Genomic DNA, 27,944 nt, shown 5'->3' with positions numbered 1-27,944 from the left:
AACCTGCCCTTCCAGGGAGGCTCTTCTCCCTCGCCCCGCCCCTTCCCCCGCCCGGGCGGCCATGGCCATTCCCGGCATCCCCTATGAGCGACGGCTTCTCATCATGGCGGACCCTAGAGATAAGGCGCTTCAGGACTACCGCAAGAAACTGCTGGAGCACAAAGAGATTGACGGCCGTCTCAAGGAGTGTGAGTGCACCTTTCTTTCCACGTAATCTCGTACCTGGACCCGCTTCTGTCTCTGCCGAAGCGGAGGCCTTTTGCCGAGTTCGGCAATCGAGTCCCGGGGATGAGAAGGCCTCAGTCCAGGGACAAGGCGCTTTGTCATTCCGCCCAGTACTTGGGAAGCCGAGCCTTTTCGGGCGTGGAAATGATCTAGTCTGGTCCAGGTGACAGACAGAACATCCCCAGTTCTGAGATGAAAGTGGAAAATGACCCCACAAAGAGTGGGGAAGAAGTTGGTCAGAGATGTTTCCCAGGTTGAAGTGCAAGGAGTGCGGTGTTGGTGGAGCCCCGGGACCCGCAGCGGGGAGAAGACTTGAGTCAAAGAAGCTCAAGCAAGAGATGAGATTCTAGGGGGATTGGCTTGTTAGTGGAGTAGAAAACCGAACGTGGGGTTTAAGGGATAAGGCGTATCAGTCAGTAATAGCCCTTTTCATCTTTACTCGTGTTATGAATTGTACTGCATTAATTACACACGTTTCCCTTACCTCCTGAACTAAATAAAAGAGTTGCATTTTTTTCTTAATGCACCGTCACCGACGTAATGAATGAAAACCTTAACCATACTTCTGTGGAGCTTTATTTAGGTTAGAAAGCCAGAGGGTAACAGTGCATGTAAATAGATGAAGTGAGGACGGTCTAACTCTTATTCGGATTTGTAATCTCAGATTCGGAAATGTCAGAAGGTCAATATTTGTTAAGAATGTTACCTAAAATGTGCTCAAAGAAGTAAGTATTGCCGATCAAGAAAATAAAAATACGTGCTTTCCCTGAAATATTTCGTTTTGAAACATGTCATCTACAAACAGCATTGTTACTTTTGTGTGGTTTGATTCATTGGATATAAAATATATGTAAAGTGAAACAGACAAAAATTAAGATTTGGTGGCTTAAACTCGCAAAGATTACTTAATTCAAAATGTTCAAATTATATTATTTCAGTAAGGGAACAATTAAAAGAACTTACCAAGCAGTATGAAAAATCTGAAAATGATCTGAAGGCTCTACAAAGTGTTGGGCAGGTAGGTAATGGAGTTCGGGATGTAGAGGGTGATGGTGATTTATTTTTTTAAGCTCTTGGCAAAAAATAATGCTCTCTTTTTTCTTTATTAGATTGTGGGTGAAGTACTTAAGCAGTTAACTGAAGAAAAATGTAAGTGTATTAGATTGTTAGTAAAGACAAAAAGAGCAGGGTTATCTCCTTTCTGTCACCCGCTTTGAATGCTTATTGCTTAAATGATTATAATGAAGGTGGATGATATTCTTGCATAGACTGAGTTTTCTTTCAACTCTTGTCTTTTGGAGAACAGAAATAAAACTCAACGTGCCATCAATGTGGATATATTTAGTTTTTACTTTCTATGTTTCAAATTGTTTTTTCATTTCTTTTTTCCCCTTTAGTCATTGTTAAAGCTACAAATGGACCGAGATATGTTGTGGGTTGTCGTCGACAGGTAACATTTTATATTTGTATAGTGCTTCATAATTGACAAAAGTGCTTTGAGATAAGTTATTTAATTTTCCAGGAAGAAAAGTTAGAAATTATGCCCATAACTCCTGAAGGTGGCTTGTTCAGATATAGCTAATTATTAGCAAAGCCTAAACTCAAACCATGGGAGAAGGCAATGGCACCCCACTCTAGTACTCTTGCCTGGAGAATCCCATGGATGGGGGAGCCTGGTATGCTGGGGTCCATGGGATCGCTAAGAGTCAGACACGACTGAGCGACTTCACTTTCACGCATTGGAGAAGGAAATAGCAACCCACTCCAGTATTCTTGCCTGGAGAATCCCAGGGACGGGGGAGCCTGGTGGGCTGCCGTCTTGGGGTCGCACAGTCATACATGACTGAGCAACTTCACTTTCACTTTCATGCACTGGAGAAGGAAATGGCAACCCACTTCAGTGTTCTTGCCTGGAGAATTCCAGGGACGGGGGAGCCTGGTGGGCTGCCGTTTTGGGGTTGCACAGAGTCGGACATGACTGAAGCAACTTAGCAGCAGCAGCAAACTCAAACCATGGATTTGACTCCTGATGAAAGCTCAGCCGTGTCCGACTCTTTGCAACCCCATGGACTATACTGGCTATGGAATTCTTCAGGCCAGAATACTGGAGTAGGTAGCCTTTCCTTTCTCCAGGGGATCTTCCCAACCCAGGGATTGAACCCAGGTGTTCCGCATTGCCGGCGGATTCTTACCAGCTGAGCCATCCTGGTAGTCTACTTTTCTGCTTAATTGCATTAGCTCAGTGAACTCTACACACAGAGAAATCAAAGAATCTTAGAACTGAAAAATAATTCACATTATTTTATTTTAATGTCTCTTTTTGAAGAAGACTTAAAAGTATTAAATCTTATAAATTGCATTTTAAACGTTCAGAAATATTACTTACCAACTTTACTATAGGTTGAATTGATTTTGTGTGAATTGGTTTAGATTAGAATAAGCAAATGGCAACCCACTCCAGTGTTCTTGCCTGGAGAATCCCAGGGACGGCGGAGCCTGGTGGGCTGCCGTCTGTGGGGTCACACAGAGTCGGACACGACTGAAGTGACTTAGCAGCAGCAGAATAAGCAAATTGAGATAACTCCAAGTTTTATTTTGCAGTCAAAAACTGAGAAATAGATTTGAATTATTTAGTAACCACTGAAGCCAATTTATGTACTACTCTATTCTTTAGGAAATGCCTTTAGCAGATTTTTAAAAACTCATTGAAAGAGCTTTCTCTTGAGTATTTGTTATATCAGGTTTAGGTTTTAAAACATTGATCCGACATGGCTATAGAATGGAATTTTACCCAGGGACAAAGTTCAGTCTTAAGATTTTTGCTTACATATAAGTGGGATGATATTTTCTAAATCAAAATTTTAGATGCCTAATCCTATAAAGAATATCTATGTCCCTTTCAGGACCCTTTGGATGCCAGAAGTTGGCATTTACAGATATTTCATGACTATATGAGGGCAATAGAGCATTTGAATGCTGAAAAATATTAGAAAGGCCAGAGTATATATTGCCTATAGATATAAATGAAATAACTTCTTATTGATCTCTGTTTAAGCTCTTGTTTCAAGTACAGTAGTCCCTCATCCGTGGGGGATATGTTCCAAGACTCCCAGTGGATGCCTGAAACCTAGGCATATACCAAACCTATATGTGCTGTATTTTTTCCTATACATACATATTTATTATGATAAAGTTTCCATTTATAAATAAGGGAGGGGGAACTACTGTATCTGGGAAATACTTTTAGTTTAATCCATTATATTAAACCTAGTATTTAGCTTGCTTCCACTTCAAGTTGCTCTATCTTGTCCAACTCTTCCCAACTCTGTGGACTGTTGCCCTCCTCTGCCCGTGAAATTTTCTAGGCAAGAAAACTGGAGTGAGGTGCCATTTCCTCCTCCAGGGGATCTTCTGACCCAGGGATTGAATCCATGTCTCCTGCATTTCTCTCCTGCACTGGCAGGCAGATTCTTTACCACTGAGCCACCAGGGAAGCCTCTCACTTCATTTTAACTGGCACTAAATCCTAAACCAAGCACTCTCTGCAAAATTCTGTGAAAAGTGTTCAGTAATTTGTGTGATTCTGAAATTGTATTAACAAGCAGTTTTCTAAACTATTGAAAAATAACTTTTTGACAAACAGCTTGAGCATGATTGAATCTCTTTGGATAGATTCTATCCAGTTCTACCCAAATAAGTTACACTGCCTAAATATGCCAATAAATTATTTAGTATGATTCAACTTAACATAAAATATATTTACCGTGGTGTCTGACATGTAGCAAAGGCATAAATGAAGGTTGCTGGGATTTTTTTTATTCTTTAGAATTTTACTAAATCTCTAGAGGGAAACAGTGCATTTCTCCCTTATCTACTGTGATCATAGAGTATATTCTTCTCAAAACCATTAGTTTTTAAAATAAATTTAATGGACGTACTTGTAAGATGCTTTCCTTTCTTTCTTCACAAATGTTCACTAAGGAATTTCTGTATATATACTTTGCTACCAGTTTCCAAAGTCAAAAGTCAGTGCCTAAATCAAAATGATGAGCAAAACTATTAAATAGTGAGCCTTTGAAAGTAAAATATTGCAGTCAGTTCCTGCTTCAAAAACAAAGTCGTTGCCTCCTCAAATTTTGTGTATTAGGGGTTTCACAGTGAGATTGCACAAAAGGGCACTTTTTTAAGAGGCAGAACTGCATGTTGTTTATAATCTAATATTAGTGTTCTCTCTGAAGGGTAAAAATGATTATTTGGCTTCTAACTGTGCTCTTGTTAGACTGTTATACCCCCTTTCAAGTGTTTATGTGACACTTTCTGTTTTATAAAATTAGCTTGACAAAAGTAAGCTGAAGCCAGGAACAAGAGTTGCTTTGGATATGACTACACTAACTATCATGAGGTAGGTGTCTTATACTATTTAGTTAACCTTTTATTGTCGTGGAGGGAAGATTTTATCCAAAATAGATGCTTCCTGAGATCACTGAATATTTTGCCATTTTTCTGCTTTTACTAATTTCAGATTAGTTTAAACATGATTTTATAAGATCTCGTACACGTTCTTGTATAAGCAAATCATTTATACTTTTTGTAGGCTGAGGCAAAATACATCTTTTAAAAGAAAAGTACACACTTTATCATTACAGATATTTGCCAAGAGAAGTGGATCCATTGGTTTACAACATGTCTCATGAGGACCCTGGGAATGTTTCTTATTCTGAGATTGGAGGGCTATCAGAACAGATTCGGGAATTAAGAGAGGTTGGTAGTGTATGCTTTGTTCTCTGAACTTACCAAGGAATAGTACTGGTTTTAAAATGCCTGAAGGCCAGAGCCTGTGGTGTCTGGGTCTTTGGAGCCTGGGTGGCAGTCAGGAGGCTGAGAGGCAGATGGCAGCGCTACCAGCTCCTCTCCCTGCCCCACCTCTGTCCTAGTGGCCACGCCCTACCTGTGTGGTGGTAGCTGGGCTGTCTGTTAAGACGCGTCATGTACATTTGTATCAAAAATAAATAAGTGACCATGAAAAAGAAATACCTGAAGGAAGAGAGAGGATGTAAAACTACTTTGTCCAAATAATGTTTACTGAATATTATATAAATAGTATTTTTGCTGAGAGAAAAATAGCTCTGAAGCTCTAGCTATAAAAATTACAGGTTTTTTTCTAATTTGGAGATAATTTGATGTTAGAAAAACCTTACTCTTTTTTTTTTTATGACAAAGAAGGGGGAAAAAACTAAGAATAATTGACATATACTGAATATATTGAGTAATGGATATAATCCAATGCTCATGCCATCTGTTAGTTTGATGATCTTGTAATTTACTTGGGTTGGAGCACATTTGGATGGTGTGTGTAATGTAGTTTTTTCCCATAACCTCGTTATACTATTACCCTTATAATAGAGTAAGTTATCTGTGTCTTACATATTTTATTTTGTTAAAACTGTTTACTGTCATTTAAGAAAAATACTGGCTTTGGATGGCTTAAATGGTGTGCTGTTGTCCATGGGGTCGCAAAGAGTGGGGCACAGCTTAGCGACTGGACAACAGAAACAATTAAGTTCTTAGGTGAAGAATCAAATCAGGGTTGCCTTGCTTCACAGCACAGATAGCTTCTTAACAATTCTCTTTTAAGCAGATTACATTGTCCTACTGATTTCATCCTAATTTAGGATGGAGATACTCAGGAATGAATTTGGTTATTCAGAAAAGCTTACATTATCTGATTTCAGCACTTTAAATTTCCTCGAACTCTTATTAAAGGTACAGATTCTTAAGCTCTCTGCATGGTTTTGATGTAATGGATTAGGGGTAGAATCCACAGGAATTAGCATTGAAACAAGCATTCTGGGGGCCTTGCGTTACTGTCCAGTGGTTAAGACTCTGTACTCCCAGTGCTGGGACCCTGGGTTCCAGTCCTGGTTGGGAAAATGAAATCCTATGTGCCTCATGGTGTGGCCTAAAATGCAAAAATAAGCAAGCATTCCAGATGATTATGAAACCAAGCTTTTTAAATTTTTTTTTTAACCATACTTGAGGAAGCACAGGCTTAGGCATAAATAAAAGCCTGTTATTTTCACTTAGTAGTTAATGAAAGGGCAGAGAGAGAACTGGTGCTTCATGAAACACTGAAATTTTTTACAGTGGTTTCCTGCATCAGCCATAGGAGCAGAATCTCCCTCTCTCTCTCCTCTCTCTCACACACACACATAAACACACACCACAGACATGCAATCCATTTTCCATCTGCAGACAGTTGAGAATATTAATTACACACACACACCATGGACATCTGTAGACAGTTGAGAATATTAATTAAACACATACAGACACACACAGACCATGAACATGCAGTCCCCCTTTCCATCTGCAGACAGTTGAGAATATTAATTGCCCACAATTTTGGTATGTCTTAATCATACCTTAAGTGCAAAACTACTCAATAAAAGTTTCTCTCTCAAGTTACTGGTAAACAGTGGCAGAGTTCATTTTTTGGGGCTCCAATATCACTGCAAATGGTGACCTCAGCCATGAAATTAAAAGACACTTGTCCTTGGAAGAAAAGTTATGACCAACCTAGACAGCCTATTAAAAAACAGAGACATTACTTTGCCAACAAAGGTCCATCTAGTCAAGGCTCTGGTTTTTGCAGTAGTCATGTATGGACGTGAGAGTTGGACTGTGAAGAAAGCTGAGAGCTGAAGAATTGATGCTTTTGAACTGTGGTGTTGGAGAAGACTCGAGAGTCCCTTGGACTGCAAGGAGATCCAACCAGTCCATCCTAAAGGAAATCAGTCCTGAATGTTCATTGGAAGGACTGATGTTGAAGCTGAAACTCTCAATACTTTGGCCACCTGATGTGAAGAGCTAACTCATTGGAAAAGACCCTGATGCTGGGAAAGATTAAAGGCAGGGGGAGAAGGGGATGACAGAGCATGAGATGGTCGAATGGCATCACCAACTCATTGGGCATGAGTTTGAGTAAACTCCAGGAGTTGGTGATGGACAGGGAGGCCTGGCATGCTGCAGTCCATAGGGTTGCAAAGAGTCGGATATGACTGAGCGACTGAACTGAACTAGTTACTCGGACTGAAGAGTTTAAATTGGACAGTCAAATCCTCACCTTTTTGGTCCCTCACTTTGCTTTCTTTGAATCAGTCTTAGGGCATTGAGCTGACTGTGGCTCAATAGCAAGGAGAGATAATGGAAAGCCTTCCTCAGTGATCAATGCAAAGAAATAGAGGAAAACAATAGAATGGGAAGGACTAGAGATCTCTTCAAGAAAATTAGAGATACCAAGGAACATTTCATGCAAAGATGAGCACAATAAAGGACAGAAATGGTATGGACCTAACAGAAGCAGAAGATACTAAGAGGAGGTGGCAAGAATACACGGAAGAACTATACAAAAAAGACCTTGATGACCCAGATAACCACGATGGTGTGATCACTCACTTAGAGCCAGACATCCTAGAATGCAAAGTCAAGTGGGCCTTAGGAAGCACCACTACGAACAAAGCTAGTGGAGGTGATGGAATTCCAGTTGAGCTATTTCAAATCCTAAAAGATGATGCTGTGAAAGTGCTGCACTCAATATGCCAGCAAATCTGGAAAACTCAGCAGTGGCCACAGGACTGGAAAAGGTCAGTTTTCATTCCAATCCCAAAGAAAGGCAGTGCCAAAGAATGCTCAAACTGTTGCACAATTGCACTCATCTCACACACTAGCAAAATAATGCTCAAAATCCTCCAAGCCAGGCTTCAACAGTACGTGACCCAAGAACTTCCAGATGTTCAAGCTGGAGTTAGAAAAGGCAGAGGAACCAGAGATCAAATTGCTAACATCCGCTGGATCATCGAGAAAGCAAGAGAGTTCCAGAAAGACATCTATTTCTGCTTTATTGCCTATGCCAAAGCCTTTGACTCTGGATCACAACAAACTGTAGAAAATTCTGAAAGATGGGAATACCAGACCACCTGACCTGCCTCCTGAGAAATCTTTATGCAGGTCAAGAAGCAACAGTTAGAACTGGACATGGAACAACAGACTGCTTCCAAATCAAGAAAGAAGTACGTCAAGGCTGTATATTGTCACCGTGCTTATTTAACTTATATGCAGAGTGCATCATGTGAAATGCTGGGCTGGATGAAGCACAAGCTGGAATCAAGACTGCTGGGAGAAATATCAATAACCTCAGATATGCAGATGGCACCACCCTTATGGCAGAAAGCAAAGAAAAACTAAAGAGCCTCTTGATAAAGTGAAAGAGCAGAGTGAAAAAGTTGGCTTAAAACTCAACATTCAGAAAAGTAAAATTATGGCATCCAGTCCCATCACTTCATGGCAAATGGATGTGCGAACAGTGGAAACAGTGAGAGACTTTATTTTTTGGGGCTCCAAAATCACTGCAGATGGTAATTGCAGCCATGAAATTAAAAGACGTTTGCTCCTTGAAAGAAAAGCTATGACCTATCTAAACAGACTGTTAAAAATCAAAGACATTACTTTACCAAAAACGATCCGTCTGTTCAAAGCTATGGTTTTTCCAGTAGTCATGTATGGATGTGAGAGTTGGAATGTGAAGAAAGCTGAGTGTTGAAGAATTGATGCTTTTGAACTGTGGTGTTGGAGAAGACTGGAGAGTCCCTTGGACTGCAAAGAGATCCAACCAGTCCATCCTAAAGGAAATCAGTCCTGAATGTTCATTGGAAGGACTGATGTTGAAGCTGAAACTCCCAATACTTTGGCCACCTGATGTGAAGAGCTAACTCATTGGAAAAGACCCTGATGCTGGGAAAGATTGAAGGCGGGAGGAGAAGGTATGACAAAGCATGAGTTGGTTGGATGGCATCAACAGTGCAGTGGATATGAGTTTAAGCAAGCTCCAGGAGTTGGTGATGGACAGGGAAGCCTGGCACACAGCAGTCCATGGGATTGCAAAATGTCGGACACAACTGAGCAACTGAACTGAATTAGAACATTAAGAGCAGAACTTACGGTTTTATTAAGACCATGACAAATGGCAACCTAAGAAAATTTTAAATAACATTTCTTTCAGTGGCAGTTTTATCCTTATTTTTGTTGTATTCAAATGCAAAGTAGTGTGGATCTTTTTGGGAGTTTTTTGCTTAACTGATTTCTTGTAGTATAATTTTTTTGTTGATGCATAGGTTATATTCAGTGAAATTATAAATGTACAAGTTTTTAAATGTACAGTTCAAGTATGTTTTGACAGGTTATATGCCTGTGCAACCATCACTTCTGCTAAGGGTGTGGTTATTTTAACAAGTGTGTTAAATAAGTAGTACAAATTACCACATGCTTTTTTTTTAAAAATGAGTATTTTTATGTATTTATTTGACTGTCCTCATCTTAATTGTAGCATGCAAGATCTAATTCCCCAGCCCAGCCTTCTGCATTGGGAGTGTGGAGTCTTAGGCACTGGACCACCAGGGAAGTTCTGCCACATGCTTTTTAATTAATTTTTAAAATATTTTAAGCTCTTTAGATTTAAGAGATATCTTACATCTGCCTGATAAAAGACCTCTAATATAAATGGTTTTATATAGCACCGAATTCTAGATCTATTATGAATTATGCGTGTACGTAACAGCTCATATTGTACTTAAAATATTTGAAAGTATGTTAAAATGTTAACTAACTGTTTAAGAACCTGTAACTTCTTTTCTAGGTAATAGAATTACCTCTTACAAACCCAGAATTATTCCAGCGTGTAGGAATAATACCTCCAAAAGGCTGTTTGTTATATGGACCACCAGGTTGGTATTAAGCTTCATCTGTCTCAGTATGAATCAATGAATAAAACAATAAGATGGAAATATTTAATGTTGCCATTTCAGCCTTCATTCTGTTCAGAGTAAGGAAGCAACTGGAGATGTGTATCTATAATTTTCTTAGGCTTGCTTCGTCTTATGTTTCATAAGTATATATCTTAACATGTTGTGTGATTCTAGCCAGTATTCCCATGTGGTTCACAGACCCATGGGTATCCCAGAGATACTTTCAGGGCATCTGCAAGGTCAGAACTTACTCTTGTAATACTAAGATGTCAACACAGTGAAAAAGGCAGCTAACATCTGTGTTGATGGTTCAAGGCTGCTCATGATGTATCATGAATCAGTTAAGTCAGTGGCACAAAATGTTACAATAGTCATTGTCTTTGTGGCCATTCAACGTGTGCAGTATGAAAAGAGACCAGTTTCACTTTAAAATGTCCTTGATTAACTGGTAAAAATACGAACTTTTGATCCTTGAATAATGTCTTGTATTTTGTGAGGAAATGGAAAATAAAGTACTTCTGTTGCATTCTTAATAGGGTAGATATCTCCAGGAAAACCATTTGTGCTGTTATACAGTTGCCTGCTGATCGTTGCTTTTCACAGAGTGCCATTTTACTTGAAAGAAAAATTTACAATTAATTATCAGACTGGTTATTGGTAATCTTGCAAATATTTTTTAAGAAAATGAAGTTAGCCAATCATGTTAAACAACTGCCCCATCTGTAACCGTTGATAAAATTGGAACTTTTCACACGAAAATTAGTTTTTGAAAACTTTATATCTGGTACTATGAGTTTGACAACTTTCCCAGTGTGTTAATACAGGACAGGATGAGATTGGTGATGGTATTAGCAAATGTGATTTTTTAAATATTGTATAATGGAAAATGCCAGTATTTGGAAGATTTTAATAATCCACTGAATCAGTAGTTTCCAAATAGCCAATACTTAATATTACAATATCATACCAAAATAAAGATCCACTTAGTGTGTAGTATAGACCAATGGGATTTTAATATGCAAGTTTCCATCATAGTTTGTTAGTAAGTAGGGTTTGGTATATTTCTAGAATTATGTATTTGATTGGCTTAAAATAAAATTAGAAAGGATATTTTGAATAAAATGGAAATTCTCTTCAGGACTTAGCCTCCTTTTGCAAAATTTACTATTCAAAGAATTACATTCTTAAAAGCTTTTGAAAATTTATCTTATTTCCCCTCAAATTTATATTACTTTTCAAAAATTACTTCTTTTTTCATTCCCAGGTACAGGAAAAACACTCTTGGCACGAGCTGTGGCTAGCCAGCTGGATTGCAATTTCTTAAAGGTAAAGGGAAGATTCTTTGTGTAGTTGTTGAAATTAAATTTGAATTGTCTTATGTTTACCTTAATGTTTTTCCTTTAATCAGGTTGTATCTAGTTCTATAGTAGACAAGTACATTGGTGAAAGTGCTCGTTTGATCAGAGAAATGTTTAATTATGCCAGGGACCATCAGCCATGCATCATTTTTATGGATGAAATAGATGCTATTGGTAAGAATAACAGTTTTTAAAATTTATTTTAAACTTTACTTGAAAGTGTTAGGAAAACTTTTTTTAATCTAAAAGAAACTTTTCCATCTCTTTTCACCTCTAATTGCAACTTCTGTGAAGTAGCAAGATGAATTGAATGTTACTGTTTTTTGATTCTTAAAGTTTAACCAATCTTAATAAATAAACTTTAACATTGAGAAAATGAGAAACATACCAAAATAAATTCTATCAGTATAATTTTTGTTAATTAATTTTCATCTTAATACTTTAAACCCTATAACTATCATTTTCGTATTGTTTTCTTAAATGATGCTTAAAGAGGAAGAGTAACACATAAGTTTCCATATCATTATTTTAGGTGGTCGCCGGTTTTCTGAGGGTACTTCAGCCGATAGAGAGATTCAGAGAACTTTAATGGAGGTAATATTTGGTAAAAGTGGTTTAGAAGAAATCAGTATTTATAAAATGAATAAGTATACATTGGATATTTGAAAGTCAAAATATGTACAATGGTTTAAATGAAGAATGCACTTACATATGAAATTAGAAAATATTGCCAGGAATGAGCACTTTTCTCTGGCACAGTCTCTAGTAAGAAAATGAGTCCTAGAAAACAATAGGGATATCCACAGATTTTCATTTGATTTATTGCTGGTTGTACTGTTCTGTTTTTTGAGCAGACTGGCCATTTAATATTTAAATTGTATATTGTATTTATGTTGTGAATGTGATCTTATATTAGTTTTATAAAGATATTTTACAAGTGACAAATATATTAAAACTGATAACAGTAAATGAGTTGTGATTATGTATTAGGCTATTCTGAAAATTACTAATCCTTTCCTCTATTGTTGACAACGAAAGAAGGCTAAAATTGTTTTGATTATTGAAGATGGATGCTGGGATATTGAAATGTATATTAAAGCTTTTTCCCACTCTTAAGTTCTGTGAAACTGATGGCAAGATTTTAAACACATTTTCCAACTTCTATAAATAGATAGGTAGCGTAGGTAATACATTGTCAGTTTCTGTCTTAGTGGGGATATTGGAAAATTGTTTTTTATACATGTTTCTGGTCTGCTCAGAATATACACAGTAGTTTAAAATTAGTTGTAGAGTCTTTGAGAAGCCTTAAATTGAATTATTTTTAAAGCAACACATGCTAGTTTTATTCATGTAGCTGATATGTTATTAGCTAACATTTTGGGAATGTTAGACATGTTGACATAAAGAAATAGACATATTATTAGATTAGCTTTGTTTTAAAGATGTTATTGAATGCAGTTTTTTCCAGCATTTACTCAAGAAGACTTTAGAAATGGAAGGAAATATGTTAGGTGTCTCAGTATTTCTATGTATAATAGAATTATTTGAAAAGATATTTAATGGATTTATTATCAGGTTTGTAGAAAATCATTGTGTCCAGTTATGCTAATGTAAATTTTATATCTGGCATACCATAAGCACTTGAAATGTTAGTTATTATTTTTACTTTAAAACTAATTCTATCAAAAAATTCGAACATTGGAAATCAGATCCACATAGTTTAGTTTCATAATTTTTGATTAGATGGATGCCTTCAGATTTATTAGACCTAGTCTGAAAGCTGTAGAAAGGTATATAGTTAAATAATCTATCTTGGAACTTTTAGCATAAAAAATACATCCTTTTATGTAAGAAAAAAATATTCCATCAAATGATCATTCTGTACCTCATATATCTATCTGTAAGCAATGCATTTCATGGCTTTAGGCATATAAAAGTTCTGTCTTGAATTTTTTAATGGTTGGGATATTTTATAAAATGTACCTTTGATTTATATTCACAAATACATTCTTAGCTACTGAATCAAATGGATGGATTTGATACTCTGCATAGAGTTAAAATGATCATGGCTACCAACAGACCAGATACACTGGATCCTGCTTTGCTTCGTCCAGGCAGATTAGATAGAAAAATACGTGAGTTAAATTTCTTTGCCTGCTGTCCATTTCTCTTCGTCTATGTCTATTTCTCTATCCCAAACCTCCTCCTCACCCCCTACTCTATTTAACAAAGAAAAAACCTGACTGTAATAGAATTTTTTATAATTTTCTTATTTTCAGATATTGATTTACCAAACGAACAAGCAAGGTTAGATATATTGAAAATCCATGCAGGTCCCATTACAAAGCATGGTGAAATAGGTAAGGAAATAGCTTATTTTTTATATATTCACATTTAGTAACCATGAAGCAAAATACTACTGGATATTACCGATAGTCTGCCAAATTGAGTTTTAGATTCAGGAAACACGGTGGTCTTGAATTCAGCTAATAGTTATTGAGCATCTGCTCTATGCTGAGTTGTTCTAAGTGCCTAGGATATAGCAATGAACAAAACAGACAAGTTCCTGCCATCATATGACTTGTCAGGAGAGACAGGTGAAGTGAGTAAAATATTCAGTTGACTCTTGAGCAACGTGGGATTGAACTGTGTGGATCAGCTTATATGGGGATCTTTTTCTCTAGCAAATGCTGTAGTATTACCTCCCTGGCTTTGGTTGAATGAACAGATGCAGAATCATGGATATGGAAGGCTGACTATAAGTCATGCACAGATTTTCGATTATGCAGAGAGCTAATGCGTATACCCTTTGTGTTCTTCAGAGTCAACAGTCTAGTATGTTCAGTTCAGTTCAGTCGATCAGTCATGTCCGACTCCTTGCGAACCCCTGGACTGTAGCACACCAGGCTTCCCTGTCTATCACCACCTCCTGGAGCTTACTCAAACTCATGTCCATCAAGTCATTGAAGCCATCTAACCATCTCATCCTCCGTCATCCCCTTCTCCTCCCGCCTTCAATCTTTCCCAGCATCAGGGTCTTTTCCAATGAGTCAGTTCTTCGCATAAGGAAGCCAAAGTATTGGAGTGTCAGCTTTAGCTTCAGTCCTTCAAATGAATATTCAGGACTGATTTCCTTCAGAATGGACTGGTTGGATCTCCTTGCAGTCCAAGGGACTCTCGAGTCTTCCCCAACACCACAGTTCAAAAGCATCAGTTCTTCGGCACTTAGCTTTCTTTATGGTCCAACTCTCACATCCATACATGACTACTGGAAAAATCATAGCCTTGACTAGATGGACCTTTGTTGGTAAAGTAATGTCTCTGCTTTTTAACAGTCTGTTTAGGTTGGTCATAGCTTTTCTTCCAAGGAGCAAGTGTCTTAATTTGATGGCTGCAGCCACCATCTGCAGTGATTTTGGAGCCCCAAAAAATAAAGTCTCTCACTGTTTCCACTGTTCGCACATCCATTTGCCATGAAGTGATGGGACTGGATGCCATAATTTTACTTTTCTGAATGTTGAGTTTTAAGCCAACTTTTTCACTCTGCTCTTTCACTTTATCAAGAGGCTCTTTAGTTTTTCTTTGCTTTCTGCCATAAGGGTAGTGCCATCTGCATATCTGAGGTTATTGATATTTCTCCCAGCAGTCTTGATTCCAGCTTGTGCTTCATCCAGCCCAGCATTTCACATGATGCACTCTGCATATAAGTTAAATAAGCAGGGTGACAATATACAGCCTTGACGTACTTCTTTCCTGATTTGGAAGCAGTCTGTTGTTCCATGTCCAGTTCTAACTGTTGCTTCTTGACCTGCATACAGATTTCTCAGGAGGCAGGTCAGGTGGTCTGGTATTCCCATCTCTTTCAGAATTTTCTACAGTTTGTTGTGATCCAGAGTCAAAGGCTTTGGCATAGCCAATAAAACAGAAGTAGATGTCTTTCTGGAACTCTCTTGCTTTCTCGATGATCCAGCGGATGTTAGCAATTTGATCTCGGGTTCCTCTGCCTTTTCTAACTCCAGCTTGAACATCTGGAAGTTCTTGGGTCACGTACTGTTGAAGCCTGGCTTGGAGGATTTTGAGCATTATTTTGCTAGTGTGTGAGATGAGTGCAATTGTGCAGTAGTTTGAACATTCTTTGGCACTGCCTTTCTTTGGGATTGGAATGAAAACTGACCTTTTCCAGTCCTGTGGCCACTGCTGAGTTTTCTAGATTTGCTGGCATATTGAGTGCAGCACTTTCACAGCATCATCTTTTAGGATTTGAAATAGCTCAACTGGAATTCCATCACCTCCACTAGCTTTGTTCGTAGTGGTGCTTCCTAAGGCCCACTTGACTTTGCATTCTAGGATGTCTGGCTCTAAGTGAGTGATCACACCATCGTGGTTATCTGGGTCATCAAGGTCTTTTTTGTATAGTTCTTCCGTGTATTCTTGCCACCTCCTCTTAGTATCTTCTGCTTCTGTTAGGTCCATACCATTTCTGTCCTTTATTGTGCTCATCTTTGCATGAAAATGTTCCCTTGGTATCTCTAATTTTCTTGAAGAGATCTCTAGTATTTCTGATTGTATTGTTTTCCTCTATTTCTTTGCATTGATCACTGAAGAAGCCTTTCTTATCTCTCCTTGCTTTTCTTTGGAACTCTGGATTCAAATGGGTGTATCTTTCCTTTTCTCCTTTGCCTTTAGCTTTTCTTCTTTTCTCAGCTCTTTGTAAGGCCTCCTGAGACAACCATTTTGCCTTTTTGCATTTCTTTTTCTTGGGGATGGTCCTGATCTCTGTCTCCTGTACAATGTCAGGAACCTCCATCCATAGTTCTTCAGGTACTCTATCAGATATAATCCCTTAAATCTATTTGTCACTTCCACTGTATATTTGTAAGGGATTTGATTTAGGTCATACCTGAATGGCCTGGTGTTTTTCTGTACTTTCTTCAATTTAAGTCTGAATTTGGCGATAAGCAGTTCACCACCTGGGCCACAGTCAGCTCCTGGTCTTGTTTTTGCCAACTGTATAGAGCTTCTCCATCTTTTGCTGCAAAGAATATAATCAATCTGATTTTGGTATTGACCATCTGGTGATGTCCATGTGTAAAGTCTTCTCTTGTGTTTTTGGAAGAGAGTGTTTTCTAAGACCAGTGTTTTCTCTTGGCAAAACTCTGTTAGCCTTTGCCCTGCTTCATTTTGTACTCCAAAGCCAAATTAGCCTATTATTCCAGGTATCTCTTGACTTCCTACTTTGGCTTTCCAGTCCCCTAAAATGAAAAGGACATCTTTTTTGATGTTAGTTCTAGAAGGTCTTGTAGGTCTTCATAGAACCCTTCAACTTCAGCTTCTTCAGCATTATTGGTTGGGGCAGAGACTTGAATTACTGTGATATTGAATGGTTTGCCTTGCAAACGAAAAGAGATCATTCTGTCGTCTTTGAGATTGCACCCAAGTACTGCATTTTGCACTCTTTTGTTGACCATGAGGGCTACTTCATTTCTTCTAAGGGATTCCTGCCCACAGTAGTAGATATAATGGTCATCTGAGTTAAATTCACCCATTCCAGTCCATTTTAGATCACTGATTCCTAAAATGTTGATGTTCACTTTTGCCATCTCCTGTTTGACCACTTCCAATTTGCCTTGATTCGTAGACCTAACATTCCAGGTTCCTATGCAGTATTGCTCTTTACACCTTCGGACTTGACATCACCAGTCACATCCACAACTGGGTGTGTTGTTTTTGTTTTGGCTCCATCTCTTCATTCTTTCTGGAGTTATTTCTCCACTGATCTCCAGTAGCATATTGGGCACCTACCAACCTGGGGAGTTCATCTTTCAGTGTCCTATCCTTTTGCCTTTTCATACTGTTCATGGGGTTCCCTTCTCCAGTGGACCATGTTTTGTCAGAACTCTCTACCATGACCCGTCCATCTTAGGTGGCCGGTACACTCATGTGTCATAGTTCTTTGATTTAGACAAGGCTGTGGTCCAGATCAGTTTGATTAGTTTTCTGTGATTGTGGTTTTCATTCTGTTGCCCTCTGCTGGATAAGGACAAAAGGCTTATGGAAACTTCCTGATGGCAGAGACTGATTGAGGGGGAAACTGGTTCTTGTTTTGTGGGACAAGCCCTGGGACAGTGCTGAGTAAATCTTTAATCCAACTTTCTGTTGATGGGCTGTGTTCCCTCCCTGTTGGCTGGCCGCACTGTGGTGGAGGTGATGAAGGTAGTGGTGACCTCCTTCGAAAGGTCCCGTGCACGCACTGCTGCACTCAGCGCCCCCAGCCCCGCAGCAGCCACCGCCGACCCACACCTCCACCAGAGACTGGACACTCGCGGGCAAGTCTGGGGAAGTTTCTTGTTGGGTCACTGCTCCTTTCTCCTGGGTCCTGTTGCATACAAGGTTTTGTTTGTGCCCTCCAGGAGTCTGTTTCCCCAGTTGTCTGTAAGTTCTGGCGGCTTTATAGTGGGGTTAATGGTGACCTCCTCCAAGAAGGCTTATGCCATACCCAGATCTGCTGCACTCAGAGCTCCTGTCTCTGTGGCAGGCCACTGCTGACCTGTACCTCCACAGGAGACGCACAGACACTGTTCTGGCTCAATCTCTATGGGGTCTCTGGGTCCTGGTGCACACAAGGTATGTTTGAGCCCTCCAAGTGTCTCTGGTTGTATGCGATTTGATTTTAAACGCAATTTTGCCCTTCCTACCGTCTTGCTGGGGCTTCTCCTTTGCCCTTGGACATGGGGTGTCTTTTTGGTGGGAACCAGCATTCTCCTGTCAACAGTTGTTCAGCAGTGAGTTGTAATTCTGGAGTTCTTGCAGAAGATGAGTGTATGTCCTTCTACTCTGCCATCTTGACTTGCCTAATAACATAGTTACTGGATGATTATAAGTAGTATGGAGAAAAATAAAGCAAGAAAAGGGGAATAGGTAATGTCAGGAGCAGGTATGAACATGTATACAGTTTTGAATGGAGGTAAGGAGGGGGAAGCACAGGGAAGGCCTTACCAAAGTGATTTTTAAGTAGTGACCTAGAAGAATATTTGGGGGAAGATCATGCAGAAGGATCATCAAGTAAGAAGACTGTGAAGTAGATGCATTCCTGGAACATTCTAGGGCCAGCATTGAGATCAAAGTGTCTGTGGCAGAGTCAGTGGGACAGTAGCAAGTGAAGTGGGCTTCCCTGGTGGCTCAGCAGTAAGAATCTGCCTACTATGCAGGAGAGGTGGGTTTGATCCCTGGGTTGGGGAGATTCCCCTGGAGAAGGGCATGGCAGTGCACTCCAGTGTTCTTGCCTGGGAAATCCCATGGACAGAGGAGCCTGGGGGGCTACAGTCCTTAGGGTTACAAAGAGTTAGACACAACTGAAGTGACTTTGCAGCAGCAGCAAGTGAAATAAATCATAGAAGTAATGGGAATCAGGTTGTGTAAAGCCTTATTGAGGCCACTGAGTAGGAACTCTGGCTTTTGTTTTTAGTGGTATGGATACCGTTGGAGGATTGTGAGCAGAGGAATGATATGACCTTTTTATTATTTAACCTTCTATTGCAGAAAATTGGAAATACATAAAAGTAGAGATGAGTATAATCTTATCAAGTATTAATTCCCCCAGCTTCAGTAATTAACTCTTGGCCAATCTTGTTTCATCTGTAATCTCTTCTACCTCTTACTTTCTCTTTGGCTTTTTAAATTCCAGGCATTATATCATTTGTAAATTTTTCAAATTTCACTTACCTTAATTAAGATCATTCTGGCTACAGCTAGAGGGACAAGGATATAAACAAGAGGATCGATAAGGTTATTTCAGTAATGCAGGCAAAAGATGATGGTGGCTTGGTTTAAGGAGGCAGCAGCATCTTTTGTACTAATGTGATTCTCGACATGTTTTTAAGATAGAGGTCATAGGACTTGCAAATGAATCAGATGTAGGGTGTGAGCTAAAGAGAAGAACCATGAATGACATAGGTTTTTGATTCATGCAACTGGACAAATGGAATTGCCATCAATTAAATTTGAGAGGTAAGACGGGAAAGATTAAGTTTTAGAGGGAGAATGAAGAATTTTATTCTGGCAATATTTAATTTGAGATGCCAGTTAGATAGCCAAATAAAGATGTTGATTAGTAATTCTTGGTGCATCAATAGTTCATTGGAGAGGTCTGTGCTGAAGCCAGAAATATGGGTAATGTCAGCATAAAAATGGTTCTAAGGAAGTGACCATGGATAGAGAAGGGTTTTAAAAACTGAGCTAATTCCAGCATTAAGAAGTTGAGAGGAAAAACCATCAAAGGAGACTGAGAAAGGATAGTCACAGAGGTAGGAATTAACCAGGAACTGGTGGTATCCTGGAAGATAAATGAAGACATTATTTTAAGGAGGGACTAATTTCCTGTCAAATGCTGACAGTGGGCCTGATAAGACGAGTTCTGAGATTGGATTTACTAGGTGAGGATCATTGGTGATCTCATGAAAAGAAATTGGAGTGAGAGCCTTATGCAGATGGATGTCAGAGAGATGAGGACATGAGGCATTGAGTTCAGACGCTTCTTTTAGGAGTTCTTTAGCAAAGGGGAGAAGACCTGGAGGTGCAGCAGAAATGGAGAATAGGAACTGGGGGAGTTTTCTTTAAGATGGAGGAATTTACAACACTTTTTTTTTTTTTTTTTGCTGATGATAATGATCTAGGAGAGAGATAAGTGAAGACTAATTGATGAATTGTCTATGTGATTTCAAATAGAGATTCACATATTCTAGATTGCCTGACAAGGGTGTCTTATCACAGATTTTCACATTGTAGTAGCCTTTGTTGCCTCTCTTCTTCCTATCCTTCATCAAGTCTATAATTGCTTGCCCTAATCAGCAGCTCTTCAAGTCTGTCATGTGGACAGAAAGGTCACTTAGCTACTACTGTTATCATAGATCTCACCACTTGGAGCTTTCACAGAAACCAGAAAATCTAGCCAATAGTCATGCTAGCATTTAAAATTGTGTGTGGTAAAATGATGTCTGATGACTTATTTTTGGTGTAGTTTGTATTTATTTTAATGATTCAATTCCACTGTGGTTACAGTTGGTTTTGAATGTTCTGAATTTGTTCAAATTAGATACTTGGTTACAGTTTTAGAGTCATAACTTGACAGATACGTGAAGTTCACATGTGTTTAATTGTGCCTCTGTGTACAAACAGGTTAAGATGCTTTCAGATCTTGATTGTTTCTTGGTTTTAGAGTTTTAGAAGTACGTTTATTTCTGCTTGGTGCTGGTTTACTTAACAGAAGTATTGCTTTTAGTTGTTGATTTTGTGGAATATTGACACAGATGTTGCCTAGCTGACTTATTTCAAAGCAAGCTCTTAATTTAAATTTTCTATATGGTCATAAATCAAGTAAAGGTCTACTGTAACTATTTTTTTTTTTACAACTAATTTCCAGTATTTTTCTTAAACAGATTATGAAGCAATTGTGAAGCTTTCAGATGGCTTTAATGGAGCAGACCTAAGAAATGTTTGTACTGAAGCAGGTAAGGCTTTAAAGTACAGTTTTTACTCTTGATTTCGATTTGTTTAATTTACTAAAAATGTGCTGATGTTTGTCCAGATGCAGAGCCTGGACTTTGCAAGGTTTTGAGTGCTTGTTATTTTCTGGGAAATTGATTCCAAGAAGTAGGAGAGAACAGGGCAAGTGAGATGTGAAGAGGGAAGGCTGTTACAAGGGTACATCGCTAAAGTAACTGTTGTAGGCAGGAGGTGTTTGATTCTGATGAAGCTTCAGAGAAACATACAGAATTCTTTCCAGGATTGTCTGGCTGAAATATGGGAGACCAGAGCATTTATTTACCAGCTCTTATCCTCATTCCTCCATGGGACGAGATCCCCTTGGGAAAGTTAACTTCTTGGCACTTACAGATGCCTCTGGGTAGGGTATGGAAAAACATGTATGTGATAGCATGTTGTCCCCCTGGAGTAAGTCTGAGACCGTTCAGAACTGCCACGCCTGTGCTGGAAACCCAGCCGGGCCAGCACTGGGGGTCACTCCATCTGCTGCAAAATGGTTGACAGGCCTTCTGACACTGGTCAGCCAGTTTGAAAGCTGGATTTATGAGTTTTGTGTTCATACAGTTTGTGGAAATGTAGTAGTTTTTTAGTATGATTTTCTCTGTGAATTGTGTGATTTTTATTTCTGGTACCAAGTGGCTTTAAAACCCTACAGAGTCACTTAGATTTGTCCTCCACACAAAATTTTTAAATTAAAAAAATTAATATCTACAGTAGATTTTAGACTTTCATAGGTTGCATATGAACAGTTTTTAAGTATTACAATATGTGATTTCCTCTTGTTTTCATTTTACCTTTAGCCTTATTTTTACATTTCTTGTAAATTTACCAGTGTTTAAAGAGGCTGCTCAGACATGCTTCTCCATAGGAGTATCTTCATGGGTATACTGTGACTCAGTATCTAGATCAAAATCTGCAGGTCCAGAAACTCTGAGTAGAAGTCACAGTTAATTGGCTTATTAACAATTAATAATTGGCTTATTAATAAGCCAAAATATTGAGGTAAACTCAGTAACCTACACTAAAAGCAAAGCAAAAGTGAAGTCGCTCAGTCGTGTCGGACTCTTTGGAACCCCATGGACTCTAGCCTACCAGGCTCCTCGGTCCATGGAATTTTCCAGGCCAGAGTACTGGAGTGGGTTGCCATTTCTTTCTCCAGGGTATCTTCCCAACACAGGGATCGAACCTGGGTCTCCCACATTGCAGGCAGACACTTTACCAACTGAGCCACCAGGGAACCCCACAACTTAAATTATGACATTCTCCTTTCAGAATCTACATTGGACCAAATTATTAGAAGATTATTTTGGTGAAACTGAAATCCAAACAAAAGCAGTATCATAATCTTAAAAGCTGATTCCATTAAGTTATATTCTTTCCCCCACATTTTTTAAAGTTTATTTTTAGCTTTTTCCCAATAAAGAATTGTAACGTGTGGATTAAAATTTAAGCTTTTTATGCTTCTCATCTGGAGACAAACTGAATTTCTTTGGTTTTCTTTTTATTCAGCTTCAAATTTTTTTTGTTAACATATCTTTCTGTGAGTTAAAATATATTTAATTCAATTATAGTTGTCTTTTTCCATTCAGATCCTGAGATTATTTTTCTTTTTGAGAATGTATCTCAGATTCACTCATTCACTAAAAATTATTTGGAAACAGTAATATGCACAAGGTTTGGAAAAATAGCTTGCCTAATTAAATTACAGCCTTCTAAACAGGTTTTAAAACCTCACTATTAAAAAAACTAGTCATTTCCACTCACCTAATTTCTGAGGATAGCACAGAATAACTATTGCCAAGATTTCTTATGTAGAAATCTTAAAAGGGAAGACAGGAAGCAACCCTTGAAATTTTCTATTGCAATCCAGTCATTTAATGTTAGTGAAAATTCAGTATAAGCAGATGCTCAGTGAAAACAGTAGTAGGATTCATTTATTTAGTAGATTATTTTACCAGTTTTAACTTATCATGAAATTAGGTTTGTCTAAAAATCTGGGACCTACATCTATGACACAATTAATGTTTTTTAAAAACACATACAAATCTTTACCTCCTTGTCAAGTAGTATTTGACAAGTAACTTGTCAAAAATTTGAAAGCAAAAATTGAATTGTGGTATTTGAATATGAAAGTCATATTATCAATTTGTACATGCAAAAGGTAAATTTTCTTATGAATAATGCCACTGGCTTTTGTTAAAGCCTACTGTTGACTTTAATTCTTATTCTCTAAGTTTTTGATTATTAACAAGGAAAAGATATCAAAGTTACTGGAGTTGTTTTGTGTTTTCCCAAACCATAGATGGGAGAAGGCAATGGCAACCCACTCCAGTACTCTTGCCTAGAAAATCCCATGGACAGAGGAGCCTGGTAGGCTGCAGTCCACGGGGTTGCAAAGAGTCAGACACGACTGAGCTACTTCCCTTTTACTTTTCACTTTCATGCATTGGAGAAGGAAATGGCACCCCACTCCAGTGTTCTTGCCTAGAGAATCCCAGGGACAGAGGAGCCTGGTGGGCTGCCGTCTTTGGGGTTGCACAGTCGGACACGACTGACTCGACTTAGCAGCAGCAGCAAACCATACATGCACTCCCTCCTTCCAGGGGATTGCTGCATGTAGAGTTAGGAAAGATCTGCCTAAAATGTGTATGTATGTATTGTTGATAGTTGGGTTTTGTTTGATGGCTTCCCTGGTGACTCAGATGGTAAAGCATCTGTCTGCAATGCAGGAGACCTGGGTTCGATCCCTGGGTTGGGAAGATCCCCTGGAGAAGGAAATGGCACCCCACTCCAGTACTCTTGCCTGGAGAAATCCCATGGACAGAGGAGCCTGGTAGGCTACAGTCCATGGGGTTGCAAAGAGTCAGACATGACTGAGTGACTTCTCTTTTACTTTCACTTTTGTTTTTTCAAGATGCCATTGGATACAGGGACTATGTGAGCTGGAGTTAAGTATCCAGATAATTTTCTCATTGTTTCCTAATTTTTGGTTTGGAAAATAATGCGCACTATAGCTATGGAAATCAGTTGAACAATGATAGTGGTTTTTAACAAATTGGAACTGCTTGCTGAGAAGTAGTACATCTGGGTTCCTTCACATTTATTCCATAAAATAATATTACATTATTTACTTTTCTTTTAAAGGTTTTTAAATTGAGATATAGGTTTAATTGATATATAAACTAAATTGACATTTAGTCTCATGTGTACAACATAATGATTAAGTATTTGTATATATTATGAAATGACCACCACAGAAAGTCTAGTTAACATTCCGTCATCACACATAGAAAAATATTTTTCTCGTGATCTACTCTTAGCAACTTTCACATATAAAATGCAGTGTTAATAAGTATAGTCACCATGCTGTACATTACATCTCCAGGACTTACTTTTTTAAGTGGAAGTTTGTACCTTTTGACCACCTTCACCCATTTCACTTACCCTTCTTCGTTATTTTATAATAAATAATCACATATTAAATATAGCTTCATTATTTTATAATAAATAATCACATATTAAATATAGCAGTCATGTTGTTTTATTCTCCACAGGTATGTTTGCAATTCGTGCCGATCATGATTTTGTAGTACAGGAAGACTTCATGAAAGCAGTCAGAAAAGTGGCTGATTCTAAGAAGCTAGAGTCTAAATTGGACTACAAACCTGTTTAATTTACTGTAAGGTTTTTGATGGCTGCATGACATCTATTGGCTTAGTTTTAAAAAAGTTAAGGAAAATAATGTATGTATTGGCAATGATCTCATTAATAGCATATGAATAAAAATGTGTATGAATTTAACATTGTAAAAATTAGTAATTCAGTAATTCTGCTTTTAAGAAGTACAGAGGAAATTTGTATGTTTGTTAATGTTGCATTTATTGCAGCAGAAGTCAGAAGAGTATGTTGAAGCTTTTTGTATTTGCTGTGTGAGTATTTTGTAAAACCTTGAAAATGGTTTGACATAGTAGTACCAGGGAGCATTTCTTATGACTTATTTTATATCACTTGTTTTCCTCATCCTAAAAAGTTTAATAAAATCTGTTTAATTTAGTTCTCCTACAAATATTCTTGTCTTTTATAAGACTACACTTACAATGGTCTATTAGGTTCTTTAGTAAGTATAATAAACTAATAACCAAGATGAACTTGTATTTAGATCGTAGATTTTTGAACTTTAAAACAGTACCTACACTCAGTGTTCAAGACCATTTTATTACATGTAACATAGGGGTGTGTGTGTGTGTGAGAGAGAGAGAGAGAGAGAGAGTCTATATCTGTATATCCCTCCTTCCAGAAAGTCTTTATTTATTCTTTGCCTACTATGATTAGGCTGTATGATAGTTGATTGATACAGTACATGCACATCCATACCTTTTTTTTAAGATTATGATTAAAAGTAATGTTTGCTATTAAATGTGACTTGGTTTTCTTGATTTTTGTAAGATAATTTCCTTTTGAGGAGGTTTGTACACTCTTCTCAGAAAAATTTACACATATGTACACACAATTTTGCATATATTAAAACTTACGAGATGTATTATTTCCCAAGCTCACCCATGGACTCCATAGGTATCTATGGATACCAGGCTCAGAGTGTCTGATGTAGGGGATGTTGATGTCAGAAGTGTTCAAAACAAAAGTTCTGTTACCTATACACAATTCTTTCTCATATTATGTGGCAATTAAAGCTTTAACAAATTACAATAGGAAATCATCATTGGGCATCGATTTAGATTATGTTATTAAAGGTGCAGTTAAAAAAAAGAAACTGTCTTCAGTTTAGTAAACACTGAAGAAATGAGTATGACTCAGGTAAGTATAAAATCATTCTTCTAATAAAAAACTTGCTAGCAGAGTAATATGTACCTTTTTATAACTAAAAGAGAACTGTTTATAGATAGTGATAAAATGGAGCCCTCAAACTAGCCATTTAATACTCAAAATTATTAAACAGTTCTATTTATATATTTAGCGTGTTTCATAAATACGACTATAAAAAGTAATAGGATGTCAGGTTTCGGTCAAATATCAATGTGCTCTTTTTTATTCTTTCCATTGTAATTCACAGTTCAGTTATTGAATGATTTTCTAACTTTTTTACTTTAGTTGGGGGGGGTGGCGTTTTTAAAAGAGTAAGTTTGGTGTACAAATCTTGAATGTTTAAGTGTGGGTTCTTCCACTAATTTTCTTAATTAGAAAATTTTCTTAATTTTCTTCATCTGTTTAAAAAACAAAAGAGATACCATTTTCTCCCTAGGCCCAGAGAAAGTGTTATTATATACCTGAACTTTATAAACAATATAGTATTAACTGATTCAAACTCCTTTTAAAAAGATATCGAAAGACATATAGTTTATAGTTTACTAATACGTTGAAGTGTAATAAAGTTAAAGGAAGAGACCTTCAGTATTAAGTACAAATTAGTGAGCTATCAATTTTTCTTATTTAAGATTTTTTCTTGATATTTTCCAGTTGTCATATTCCCAAGTATTGTTAAAAGTACACCGTTTTGATTTGCTTAAAAGTGATAGTGTTTCATTCTCTGTGTAGCATTACATAATTTTCAGGTGAACTCTTCATTACTCTTTTGGTTATAACCTCACCAAGATTGCCCAAGATTCTCAAGACAGGAGAAAAATATAGTTTCCTTTCGTATGCCAGTTTATGGTGGCTAGGATGTCTTCCCGTTCTTACACCAAAGTAGGGATTTGCGTTGGATCCAGAAAGGGCATTGTCGTTTCAGATTATCCCACTGCCTTTCCCAGGACAGTCCTTCCTTCTCCCTCCTGCGGCAGCCCCACCTCCTCCACACCCGGCGAGCTCCCGCCCGGACGCCTTCGGGGCCCCGCCCCCCCGCGTCTGCGCGCTCGCGGAGGGGCGGGGCGGCGGCGCGCTGACACCTGGCGGCCGCAGTGGGGGCGGGCCGAAGGCAAGCGTAGGCTGGGATTGGCTGGGGCGGCGCGGGGACGGCGGGAGGGGGAAGGAGGGGAGACGGTTGTAGGGCTCGTGTTGGTGCCAGAGTCTGGGCTGCCTGAGGGGCGCGGAAGCACGGGGGGGAGGAAGACGGCAGCAGCATGGCGGCCGGATACGAGCCGCCCAACCCTCTTCCCGGCTGTCGCCGCCGCTGTTGCCGGAGTCGCCGGGACCCTATAGTCTGCGTGTGTTAGTTGTAAGCCCGCTGCCTCCCGGTCAGTCCTCCGGTCTACCTTTCCTTTCACCGCCACTGCCTGCCCGAGGGTCGGCCGGCGGGTAACTCCCACTCCTACCCGGCCCCACCCACAAACCCGCGGGCCAGGACCATGGAGGACGTGAAGCTGGAGTTCCCCTCGCTCCCACAGTGCAAAGAAGACGCCGAGGTGAGTCTGTCAGTGACTAACACGCACAGGCCTCAGTGGCTCTTCGCCGAGGGGCGGACCCCAGGCCCCAGCCGTCGGAGCTTTCACCTACTGCTACCCCTGTTGCCTCCTGAGGGCGTCTCGGGACCCCGGGGCGGACTCTCTCGCTCCGGGGCCGTCTGCCCCGACCACGGCTCCCGGCGTTCCTCTTCCCCTCCGAAAACGCCGGGGCCGGGTCTGGTCTACTTGCTTCAGTCCTTTTTCCCCTAGATTCGGCGTCGAGGACTTACTTGAAGTAAGGTAACCCTTTTATTGCCAAAGCAATGCAAGGGTATGTTTTAAATCTCATTTTGAGGGGTAATCTTTGGTGTCATCGATTGACTTGTGGGACACATGAGCCCACGTGTGGAATTGATGTGGGTGGGGCCTGAACTTGGAAGTGTGCCTTCAACAAGTTTCTAGAAGTTGTTGGTTTGTTTTGATTTGATTTGATTTTTGGTGTTCTTGAGGCAAGCCGTGATCATCAGAGTAAAATGTCACGAAACTAGCTCATTTGAATCTGAAAACTTCAATCAAAAAACTTGCCCTTTGGAGGGAAATTAATATGGGGAATAAAATTCTTTATAACTTGGTTTCCTGATTTCTAACTCGGGGTTCTTTTTATCCCATCTTACATCTTCCCT

General features: G+C 38.9%; 2 protein-coding genes across 6 annotated transcripts in view; both read left to right on the top strand.

Annotated features, from left to right (window-relative positions):
• The first annotated feature begins 2 nt into the window (after positions 1–2).
• Positions 3–24,989, top strand: PSMC6 (proteasome 26S subunit, ATPase 6). 3 transcript variants are annotated; one of them, XM_055536693.1, is made up of 14 exons: positions 19–188; positions 1,164–1,243; positions 1,335–1,374; positions 1,623–1,675; positions 4,560–4,627; positions 4,872–4,986; positions 9,917–10,004; positions 11,290–11,351; positions 11,434–11,557; positions 11,916–11,977; positions 13,398–13,518; positions 13,663–13,743; positions 20,818–20,889; positions 24,478–24,989. In XM_055536693.1, the coding sequence occupies exons 1-14, from the start codon at positions 62–64 to the stop codon at positions 24,594–24,596; spliced, it is 1,212 nt and encodes a 403-aa protein (XP_055392668.1). In that variant the 5' UTR covers positions 19–61; the 3' UTR covers positions 24,597–24,989. The 3 variants fall into 3 exon arrangements, with proteins under 3 accessions (XP_055392667.1, XP_055392668.1, XP_055392669.1); XM_055536692.1 differs by lacking the exons at positions 20,818–20,889; positions 24,478–24,989 and adding an exon at positions 17,588–18,066 and having other exon boundaries at positions 3–188; XM_055536694.1 differs by lacking the exon at positions 13,663–13,743.
• Positions 24,990–26,901: 1,912 nt separating this feature from the next.
• The window catches only part of STYX (serine/threonine/tyrosine interacting protein), a 51,276-nt gene continuing 50,233 nt past the window's right edge, over positions 26,902–27,944 (top strand). Inside the window, exon 1 of one of the 3 annotated variants that reach the window (XM_055536688.1) lies at positions 26,902–27,282. In XM_055536688.1, the coding sequence (XP_055392663.1) occupies positions 27,226–27,282 (57 nt within the window). In that variant the 5' untranslated portion in view covers positions 26,902–27,225. The remainder of the gene's footprint in view (positions 27,283–27,944) is intronic. The other 2 variants (XM_055536689.1, XM_055536687.1) reach the window with 2 other exon arrangements.

Source organism: Bubalus kerabau, chromosome 10 (genome assembly GCF_029407905.1).
Source record: "Bubalus kerabau isolate K-KA32 ecotype Philippines breed swamp buffalo chromosome 10, PCC_UOA_SB_1v2, whole genome shotgun sequence".
Taxonomy (NCBI): Eukaryota; Metazoa; Chordata; class Mammalia; order Artiodactyla; family Bovidae; genus Bubalus; species Bubalus kerabau.
Note: the sequence above shows the minus strand (reverse complement) of the source record. Positions and strands in the feature narration are given on the sequence as shown.

What these genes read in the sequence shown, in the direction of transcription:
- PSMC6 (XM_055536692.1), top strand. Translation starts at nt 62, where the DNA reads ATGGCCATTCCCGGCATCCCCTATGAGCGACGGCTTCTCATCATGGCG. An exon ending in TGGATTGCAATTTCTTAAAG is followed by an intron (nt 11,352 to 11,433) that starts GTAAAGGGAAGA and finishes TCCTTTAATCAG; the next exon opens with GTTGTATCTAGTTCTATAGT. An exon ending in GGATGAAATAGATGCTATTG is followed by an intron (nt 11,558 to 11,915) that starts GTAAGAATAACA and finishes TCATTATTTTAG; the next exon opens with GTGGTCGCCGGTTTTCTGAG.